Source organism: Olea europaea, unplaced genomic scaffold (assembly GCF_002742605.1).
Source record: "Olea europaea var. sylvestris unplaced genomic scaffold, O_europaea_v1 scaffold119, whole genome shotgun sequence".
Lineage (NCBI taxonomy): Eukaryota > Viridiplantae > Streptophyta > Magnoliopsida > Lamiales > Oleaceae > Olea > Olea europaea.
In genome coordinates this window covers 162,362-174,316 of record NW_019229312.1, presented here as the reverse complement: position 1 = coordinate 174,316, position 11,955 = coordinate 162,362, and the positions used below count along the sequence as shown (strand labels likewise).

The following is an 11,955-nucleotide window of genomic DNA, read 5'->3' as shown; positions in this document are numbered from 1 at the left end:
ACTAGCAGCATATTTCAACTTATTGTCGAATTTAAACTCTTAAATAATTAATTATAAGTAAACTTCTTAAGCTCAGTCTAACATGCGAGGAAGTAAATTAATTAATTATAAGTAAACTTCTTAAGCTCAGTCTAACATGCGAGGAAGAAAAAGAAAAGTTAGGTTTTTCTGTACAAAACAAAAAGGGAAGGACTCAAAAAAGTGGAGTTCCTTTCTGGCAGCAAGAAGATGAAAATAATATAAAGTGAAACACGCGTGACAATAATCCAAACAAACCCTAATAATAAAAGCAAAGAAAACGACCTAAAGGAATGAAAGAAATAATAGAAAAAGTCGCATCAAACCCTAAACATCCAATCCCACTGCCACTACCGAAAGTTTTCTCTCACTGCATATTCATCCACACCATGCAATCCGACAATTCGCCGGAAAATTCAAATTTTCATCATGTTCCTGACGGAAATGGCTTCATTTACGGATTTCCGGCGATGGAAAGTTACTGTAGTTCGTCGTTTTACCCCATGGAGGTGCCGGAATTTACGCATGCTCCAGCTGAAGTAAGAGCTCTTACTGCATCTGAGAGTCATAAAGAAGCTGAGAGGAAACGTAGAGAGAGAATCAACTGTCATCTTGATAGGCTTAGGAGCCTTCTTCTTTGCAATTCTAAAGTAAGTTAAGACTAATCTCTCCTTATCACACACAAACTTTAAAAGAAAAAAAAAACAAAAATGGATTTACTTCAAGTTTCGACAGAATTTTTATCTTTCATCTGATGTTTCATAATTCTTGATTGACCATGCTTTTTATTTACTTTATTAATTTCTTTCAGATTTTATATCCAAATTCAAATTGGCTCACGTTGTGCCCATCTGCTTGCGAGTAAAGATATGTTTTTGAGATGATATGGTTGTCAAAACAGAATCATTTCACCCCTCGGCCCTCTCTATTATATATTCAGCTATCATGGTGTCTTTTGAAAATTCAAAATATGCTCATGATGATGGTGACCTGAAAAAGAAATAAAGAATCAAAAAGTTTTGATTCTTTATTACTAGGGTTCATATCATTCATTGGTTTAATTGGGAAAGTTGTTTCATTTTTTCAGCTTTTTTCATATCATTTCTCCACTAATCAGATTTCTCTAGTTGTAATATAGAATATTTTTTATAGTTATAGTTCTAAATAGAGTATTTTCTAACTGTAAATTCGTATACAGAACAATTATACAAATTAATTTGTACCTTGAAGAATTTCTATCTCAAACCATAGTTTTTAACAAAATCTATTGTTAAATTTGTTCGTTTTATCATAAATTATTGCAGACAGATAAAGCTTCACTTCTTGCAAAGGTGGTTGAACGAGTGAGGGAATTGAAGCAGCAGACATCAGAAATAATGCAATCTGATCAAACTTTCCCTTCTGAGAGTGATGAAATCACAGTAATCCAAAATGAAAATAATTCTGCTGATGGAAAATCTCTGATCAAGGCTTCTCTTTGCTGTGAAGACCGGATCAATCTCTTTCCCGAACTTATCGAGATACTAAATTCGTTGCCTTTGAGTCCTTTGAAGGCAGAAATTGTAACATTGGGAGGAAGAATCAGAAATTTGATAGTATTGGCCAGTGATAAAGATCAGGCGGATGAATCTGTTGTGGCATTGAGAGATGCACTGAAAAGTCTAATACTACGTTCAAGTTATGGACCCGGAGAAGGTTCGAAAAGACGAAGAATACTTGGCCAAAGAGTCATAGGCTAGGGTAAGGTTAAGGTGGAAAAGAAATTAACCTTATTTTTTCTTGAATCTCGCTTGCAAATTTTAATGCATTTTAAGGAGATGGCTATCTTGTATTTGTGTTCTTGTTTGTGATACTTTTCCTTAATTCTGTAAAAGTTTGTCTTAGATAAACAAAATATAAGAATTTATGTTTGTTTTCAAGAGTTTGTGGATTCTGATAAATTCAGATTTTAGCAGATTTGATAAAAATCATATTTTTAGTAGATTTTGATAAAAAAAAAAAAAAAAAAATTGATGGAATATATGGTTGAAAAATTGTGGAGTTTATAAAATATGTGTTTAAAATTAATTGTTAAATTTAACTTAACCCTCGTTTGATAGCAATTTTTCACCCACCCCTAAAAATCAATTTTTTTTTTTATCCTTATTTCACTATTCAATCCCTCATTTTTTACTTCTTCACTCATAGATGAGACTCACTTTTTTCTCTAATGATCAAAAAATCAGTTCTCATAATCACTACCCGAATAGACCCTTAGATTTTAGTCCAATTCTCTAACGGGGATAAGCAGGGGCTACAGAGGGTATCTGGGTTGGAAATGTATATGTCTACTATTGTTTATACAAATTGAGGGCATATGTAACAAATAAAATTTACATTTATATGGACGCATGATTTATGTAAAAACTGAACTTGATAGCACCACTCAACAACCCATGAAATATTTTGCACATTCTTAATTTACAACATGTCAAGTTTTAAGTTATAACTCTCAAATTAGTTAAAATTGTAAAATTTAAAGTGCATAGTTGGATTGCATTAAAAGAATTTTAGCATAATTATAACTTATCTGGAAGTGTTAAAATTTAAACAAATAGAAATTACTAGAGGATAAGTAGTACTTATAAGTCCTACAAAATATTTAAGTAAAAATTGTTTTGATCTAAGTTGTTTATTATTTAAACAACTCCCAAATAAGCGCAACTCGTTGAATGATGTTATTTATCTTCATTGAGGGTAGATCACAACATGATGTTGCGAGTTATCAAAAATGAAATGATAAGATCAATTAACTATATAATTAGTAGACCTAGTCAATTAACTTTATTATTTAATGTCATATTTTATGGTGATCATCCGGACATATAGTAATCAATGCTCTATGGTGAATCTAATGGACTCTCTCTTTGGGTAAACTAAGAGCATCTCTAAGAGATTATTTATTTATAGAGAACGTTTTACTCTTTATTTTGAAAGTTGTCAGTACTTTATATCAAAAGGTTAAACAAAGAGAGAATCTACAGAGAACTAACAGGAGCAAATAATTTCGATTCTTATTGTTGAAATCTAGTTAATTGAAATTTCTCGGACTATTGAGATCACAAATTAAAAGTTGTTGGCAATGTGTATCAGAATTTTTGAAGACAACAATAACAACTAAGGTAGGAGAAATCAATATCCTATGATCAGTTCTCTTGAATTTGTGACATGTGACCTATGCATTATGACATGTTACCTGCTATATGTGACATGTGACCAATTCTCTTGGATCTGTGACTTATGGATATTAATATGTTACCTACGTGGATTTGTGACTTATGGTTATTAATATGTTACCTACGCAATATGACATATGACATGTGAACTATACCATATGAACCGTGATCTGCGAACTTGAATCTGTGATCTATTATCAGTGTATAAAGACATATAACGTATGATTCGTGATTAGATAATTTTGATCTGCGACATGTAGAGTATGACTTGTAGCCTATAGAGGGTGACCTATAATATGTAAACATGATCTATGACCAATTCTGTTTGATCTGTTATCTATGGACATTCATCTATGTCCAATGCACAATAACCTGTGACCTATCACCATCGCCAACACCATCGACTGATATCAACACGGTATTTAACATACATATTATGAACATGTGACCACCACCAGCATCACAAACCATCACAAAATCAACACAAAATTGCCGCAAAATCACTGTAATTGTGATATGAGGTTCTCCATTGTGCGCAGTGCTCAGCGCTCAGCGACTGACTGAGCATCGCTGGCTCAAATCTCCGCTGTACATGATATTGACGCTCAATTTACCGTTGTTGTCGACACTCATAGTGACGAGTGATGTCGTTGCTATGAGCATCGATAGCATTGCTGTAAGCGCTGATAAAGAAGGAAAAAAAGATAGTTATAGTAGAAAAGAAAATGGATAGGATAGAGAAATAAAGAAGAATAAAATGAAAAAAAGTTTGGAGTGAATTGGGATGGGATGAGGTGAGGTGGTGGGCAGATTTATTTTATTTTATATTTTATAATTAAAAAATTAATTATCACATGATTTTTGTCCAAAAAATTTTAAATCTTATTTTAGAAATTGAAATTTAAAAAACAGGTTCTGGAGGAATTTTCACTAAAATTATCGTGCCCAAGGGTTGGTGTAGAGGGATTGGATTGGGCCCACTTCATTTATAATGGGTAAAAGAAAAAGAATTATGTAATTTTTTTATTTTTTTTTTTACATATTAGTCCGATTTGAAATTTTTTTGGTAATGTCCTGAATTCTTTTTTGATTGTGCTTGATTTGAATGTCTAATTTGAAAATATATTAGAGCCAAGAAAAATGGTGTGGTGGTTTGAAAAAATAAAATAAATAATGAAGGTATACTGTCAAAAATAAACTATAAAAACATGCTATTTCACAGAATACTACATAATTCATTTTGTTGCAAAAAAGAAATTTTCACTTTACTTTTTGTTGCACTTTTTATAACACGTATTACAAAAATATAATCCGTGTAATACAATGTTATATATATATTTTTATTAAAGTTGTAAGATATGTGTTATACTTTTATCACACAGTAATGTACCTTGTTATGTTCGCATCAGATGTGTAACACAATTTGTTACATACATTGCTCTATCCCCACTACCACAATACCGCCAAACATGCATTATCACCCCATCCCATCAACATGAAAAATCACCACAAAATCCGCCATCATCAACAATTCGACATCAACATCACCCCATCCCACCAGCATCATAAAAGCACCAAAAATAAAAGTAAAAATAAAAAAATAAAGTCACCATTACGGCCCTCGCCACCGCACCATCATCGCTAGCCCATTTCACCATCACCAACATTTGACTGCCAAATCGTTACACCAACAATAAATAGGTCATTATAATACACGCACAAATGAATAATAATAATAATAATAATAATAATAATAATAATAATAATAATAAACATTCATCAAACATGATGGGGGAAAACCGAAAAAAAAAATTGTAATAAAGAAACATCTCTAACCAGAAGGACACTTAGAAATTTAAAAAATTGTGAATAAGTGATTAATATTTTTTGATTCCTCGGATAAAAAGTGAATTACATATTTATAAATAATTTATAAACATGGGCTCGTTTTTATATTTTTTAAATTAAATGAAAAAAAAATAAAAAAAATTGACAGTAGTAACTTAAACTCGTGGCTGCAAATGTTGGGACGGGACGGGACGGGACCATAATGTCGATATCTCGGTTCATAGCTGCGGCCACGTGGGACGACAGGCGGCTGTAGGATTGAGGCAATCGAGCCGACAGATGGCGTCACGCATTGAAGAATTTGTCGGGGTTGTGCGCTGTTTCTCTGCACAATTATTTCCAAACTTTACTTTTACTGCTCTGACAGTTTACCATGCCTGTCCCATTGGACTCTGTATTGTCCTTTTCTTTTCATTTTTTTTTTATTTCATAAATGAAAAAGTATTTTCAAATAATTAATTTTTATTTAATCAAGAGCTTGCGAGGTGAGCCGATTAATGAGATAACAAGCAATCGAAAAGGCCTCAACCTAAAAAATAAGAGGAACAGTAAAATGAAACAAAAGAGTTAAACATGTTTCAGTAATGTGACGATGCTTACGTTCAACTACACCATTTTGACTAATAGTATAAGAAAAATCAATACAAATATCAATCCCACAGTTTATCAAATGGGATCGAAATCTATTATTGGTGATGAAATTATCTTTTGAGTAATATCGATATGAGCCTCTATGGTATAATTAAATTCTAGATTTTAATTTTAATTAATAATTAATTTTTAGTCACATAATTCACCAAATTCACAACCTTTTAATCATATATTTCATCAACTTTTATAATAAGTTACTAGAAATCTGATTTTAATCCCCAATAAATGGGGTTGAACATTATTTGAAATTTGCTCAAAGTTTTTTTTTTTAATCAATCTTTTCAAATTTAATAAAAAGTTATGATCGTGTTTCTCTATAAATAATTCTAAATTTAGTATATTGGTACAATTTGCTTGAAAATTCTTTTTTTCGAATTTTATTTTAAATCACACATTTTTTTAATAAAATATTTTGCACATGCACCCATAATTTTTTCTACCTTCTTAATCACACATTAACCCAAAATAAATAAATAAATAAGATCCCAAATAAACGCTATGAATGGAAATGAGTTATGAATATACTGCTAAGAGTTATGTTCGTTTTTAGTGCCTGTGTTAATTTTCATCTCAATCTCTCCCTTTATTTTTTAGTAGATGCAAAAATTGAATTTTTGATTTCTTGTGAAATTTAACTTTAAATTGACTTTGATTTGCTTGATCTGACTTTCGAGAACTTAAAGTTCACGAAAATTATATTTCGATTTAAAACATCACAAGTATACGGTTCGTAACAAGTAATAGAGTGAAATTTAGAGTTCTGAATATCGTCCCACAGAGATTGAGTTAATTAAATTTTACCTATCTCGACCTTAATTGAAACCGAGTTGTCAAATGTGATGGTTGCAATTTCATTATACCTAAACTAGACTATGTATGCAATTATATATGAAATTAAATGTAAACTGATATTTAAATGCAAGTTTGATGAAATCAATGAATATGAAGCGCACTAGGATCGCGAATCCCCAAGCAATGCTCCCTTTTAACTCTAGTTCCACAATTTGACAACATATTAAATTTTTAAAGAATCAATGCTCATAAATATATCCAACAATATCACTCAAGTAATATTAAACATACTTCCATATACCACCAGCCTATATTTCTATGACAGGTGCAAATATGCAAGAATGCATGTGTTTTTATAAGCACTTTAAGATTCACACAAAGTATAGTGGTATATCTCTATCCTTTATCAAACTCTACGATGATTTATATCTTGTCGAACTTATTTCCATTTTCTCGAATGTATGAAATAAGTCACCACACTCACACAATCACGTGCACATAATCATGGAAGAAAATAATTGCATATAAATCATTCAACAATTGCATAACGTGTTTTGTGTCAAAATAGCAGAACTAGAAATTAAAAAGTTATATAACAAGGTTCATTGATCTTCCAGTATATAAAAATCTAGCCTAGCATGGTAGAAGTAAGAAAACAAAACAAATTTTGAAGAAGCGACATCACCCAATTAATTGTTGATTTGAATCTTCACGTCTTCGGGTTGTTCTTCGTGTTTCTTACCTCTTTCTATGTTCTCAAAATTCTTAGAAATATGTTAGAATGGGTGATGAATGCTTAGGGACGGTCATATGGTTGTAAAATACCTCCAAAAATTTGTTTTTACAAGAATTTTAGTCAGAATATGAAGTTAGAACTTTTTCGTCGTGATTGGCCTGGGCAGTCACCTAGGCTAAATTTTTCGTCTTGGTAATTGTTTTTTGACGTTGGACAGTGGCCCATTCCAAAAAACTAGGTTGTCGCTCAGTTGTAAAAAACTCCCGAATGTTGCATTTTAGTCGTCGAATTCGATTCTTGATTCTTTCAAATCATTTTTCTTGCATTTTCAACCCTTTGACTTTTAATTGCATTCAATTAAATCCGCAACATCTTTAATCGTCATTTTGAGATTCTAATTAACTATTGAAATGTTGCAATTTAGTCCTCATACTTTAGATTTCCCCCTTTTCTTTTCTAATTGCTTAGAAACCGGTCTATCATTGAAATAAATGATAAGTTACCCAAGTTAAGTAACAATCAACACTTTCATGACTTAAAGACTTAGTATTACGATCCAAATAAGTGCACAAAATGCACTTATCACTTAACTTTTTTGCACACGAGCTCTTCTAGTTGTTTATCAAGACTCTTTCTAATATGTATGAGTCTAGGATCAAATCATGCCCATAACATGCTATTTTCTTCAAACTCATTTGACCCTTCTTTTTTAGAGCTCAAGGAGAAGTCGTGTTTAAATAGTTTCAAGTCATCTATTTATTAGATTGAATCTATGCAGTTTCACTTGATTTGGATTTTAATAACTAGTAGTTTATCCATGTTAAATGTTTTTTAATTTATTTTAAATTAAAATCGAATAGTTGTTTAATATTTTTATCCCACAGAAAATATGACTTGTGAAACTTGTTGGGAAACTGGATGATTTGTGTGTAGATAAATTATCAATTACTAAATATAAATAATATAAATTTATAATTGCACAAACATAGCAATATTATAGTAATATAAATATTATAACTCAATAATAAGAAGATGTTTAGAAATGTAAGCTTTAGGAAGTCACGTCAAGAGTGTTGTCCTAAAGTCATGTTGTCTTCCCTTCATGTGGGTTCTTTCAGCACTACACGACTCTAAGATAAAATTTATTTTACTCACAGCTGATTCTTCTTCTATGGGCACAAACATAGAGAGATAAGTGAACAAACTTTTATCGAGTTGCCAAAAGTATATGAACATAAAATGCATATAGAGTACTTTCAAGAGGTTTTTAGATATATACAACAATGAAATCTAATTACTGTTTATAGGTTAAATTTCAACCCTCAAATTTATATCGTTAAAACATAAGATACAATATGTATTATGGTGTTTTAATTTTATGTTAAAATTGAAAATTAAAAGGTTTTAATTTGAAAGGTTGAAACTTTTATTCTAAAATTACAACAATCCTCTACAAGTTTTAAATTTTCAAAATAAATAAATATATATAGTATATAGTGACACGTTATACTGTGTAGTAAGTGTAAGTGTCTTTTGAACCCACTCTGTGAAAATAATTCCATTTGAGGGACTCATAATGGATAAGCCATGGATTATGTCTCTTTGGCCAAATTTTAATTTTTCCACACACTGTATCGGTTTAGGAACTAGTTTATAGAGGGTAGCATTCTTAATGGACATACGCTCTAATCTTGATTCTTGTAAAAGTCTCTAGGAAATAACTCAAACCCATAGCCACGGCCTCATGACAACTCTTATATAGATGAGTCCTTCAATAGTGCATATGTTACACACCTTGCGAGAATTCTCGCCTTGGTAATCATTCAGGGTTTAACCCTTTCTAACATCACATTTAGCCCCCGTTTGAGCCTCATTATTTCTCATTACATTAAATTAAATTTTTCTCTTTCCTACTTTTAACCACACAATTTTCAATAAAATAATATTACACGTAAATCAAAAACTTTTCAACCACTCATTTTTCAAAAAAACACTATTCATCTCATTATAATCTACAAATAATGGGGCTCAAACGGCCCCTTATTAGCGCTATCACCATAGGGATGAACACAAATAAAATAGTAATATTACAAGTCACGTAGTATGAATTGTTTCTACTACATTGAATCTTCTTCATAGGATCTCCAATCACAAATGTTAGGTTACTTACGGAGGTGACTCCCTTATGAGCTTAAGTCCATCCTCCTTGATGATTTATATATGTTCATCTTGGACTATATTTATTCATATCCCTCTTAGACAATAAATTAATAACATAATATTTACAAGCTCTCGTTCTCCGCCTCCAATTTGCAGGCCTACAAAGTTTCCTTAAATTTTCTAAAATATCAATATCACTTATTTAAGTAAGATAAACAAATGAAATTTAGAAATTGACTTCTAGTAATATGTTTGCGCTAATGCATCCATTGAGCTCTTGCATTTCACCTACATTTCTACAATTTAATTTCAACACTTTTCAAGGTCAATTTTACAACAAATTATGTAAGGTGCATCTATTTGAAATTTGAAACACCCCACATTCCAAAAATGTCCAACTTAAATAGAGTGAATAAACGATCTTATAATTTATCTCTTTTGATAAGATCCAACATTATGTAGAGATGGTTAATACACATGTTTCCCACACTTTCATGATTTTCATCCACCAATAGATCTACAAATTCTTATAAAACACATTAGTAAAATATTATAACAATAAATTACAACCAAATAATTAATTATATTTAGCATACATACCGAAGTAGGAGTACCACTAACTATGAATGAGATTAAAACAATGCCACAAATCAAATTCACATTCTCATCACATTTTGCCTCCTAGATTTAAGACATTTGCATTATGTCTTGGAGGAAAAGAAACATTTAGACCATTAAAATATAGGTTAAAATATAAACTATGAGTTTTTAATTGTGTACTAAAAAGATAATTAAAATAGAAAACCGAAAAATTAAAATTACATTTAATTTTGAAATTTGAAGTTATAGGTTTCTGTTACAATATTCATGACAATAACTCATCTATAATTTTCAATAAGTTTTCTTCTTTCTTCAAAATTTTATAATCATCACGTACAAAAGAAAATGACTAACAACCTATACATCATCAAGTGTTTCTTTTCCTAAATAAAGTAAAACCCAAAGAGTCCACACCTAATGCTCTAGGACAATAAAGTGGAAAATGCTAAGAGACACTATTAACTTTTCTTATAACTTCAAATACTCATAAATTACACTTATGACCAAAGTAAAAATATATGACAATTTTAACACTTGGAGTACATGTGTGCAGAGGATCGCATCTTAGTATATTTTTTTCATTGGGAATTCTTGAGAGCGAGTTAAATTTACCCATTTGCATTTTACACCATATATAATCACCAATGAATCACTCCCTTTTTTGGTTACTAATATTCATTCTGCAACAATTATTTATAAAGCCTATTAATAAAAAAGGAGATGGAATTTAAAAAATAAAAATAAAAATCTCCAACATATATAGTATACAATATTATTAATGTCAGTTACATCATTTTATACAAACGGTTCAACATCTTTTTTTATTTAAATTATAAAACTTCTTTTCGAAACATTTGATCACTTTTATTACCGATATGTTAAAATTAATTAAATAAATTTGAAATGAATGACAATTATGTTTAACATAATTTGTTCAATAAGTTTCTATTCCCACATATATGTATGTAGGTAATTTCAGAATATCACTAGCAAATTTATGACATGACCAATTATTCACCTAGTCATTGACAAAAACAATTGCAAAATTCATGTATATGCACAAATATTAATATCTATATAAAAAGCCACATAATCTAATCTTCAACTTAAGCATCATATTTTTCCCTTTACTGGTCATCAAGTAAGCAAATAGAAATTAGCATCATAATAGTATAAGATGTATATTTCATAATTTTTCAATCACTTTTTAATATAGTAACATATATTAATAACAATATATACGAGTTACAAATGTAAATTGAATAATATAATTGTCAATTTTTTTCTCAATTAAATACTTGTAACCGTTACCTTATTCTAAATGGTTCATATTCCCGACACCTAAGCATCAAATTATTGAGAGCAATTTTTCAGCAGGATCATATCAAAAATTGAAATGCAAACTGGTTATGTTCTTTTACAAATATAAAACAAAAACATATTATTTCATTTAAATCATGTCAAAACTAGTATATAAAGGGTAAGTACAGATATAGTACAATTCTACAAATATATGCAAAAAGGTATAGAACTTGAGAGTTATGAAAGTCATCAATGAACCATCTTAATGAGTAAACTCAATCACTTCTCTAAATTAAGGCATATAAGTTAGCAGGTTCACTGCTTCAATGAAAATAAATTTTTATAACCCATTTTGACTAGCTTTTCTTTTTCTTTTAACAAGGAAACCTCTCTTCGAGAAGTCACCAGGACATTCATAGGAAGTGCAGTTGATTAAAATTTACCATGAGCAGCATAGTGCGTATGTAGTTTTTATCAATTAGAAGTCCTAGGCTGGAGACCAATTTAAATAATTCTAAATCAATTATTGAAAATACTTAAGTGTCTAAAAATGCTTGCCATGTTTTCTTAATGGTTTATGCTAATGGCAGCAAATTGGACCATACAACTTAAATACAAAATTAGAATGAAAGT

General features: G+C 30.2%; 1 protein-coding gene across 1 annotated transcript; it reads left to right on the top strand.

Moving 5' to 3' along the window:
* The first annotated feature begins 294 nt into the window (after positions 1–294).
* LOC111373997 (transcription factor bHLH106-like) lies at positions 295–1,939 on the top strand. Its single transcript, XM_022996598.1, has 2 exons — positions 295–668; positions 1,323–1,939. The coding sequence occupies exons 1-2, from the start codon at positions 312–314 to the stop codon at positions 1,755–1,757; spliced, it is 792 nt and encodes a 263-aa protein (XP_022852366.1). The 5' UTR covers positions 295–311; the 3' UTR covers positions 1,758–1,939.
* The last annotated feature ends 10,016 nt before the right edge of the window (positions 1,940–11,955 follow it).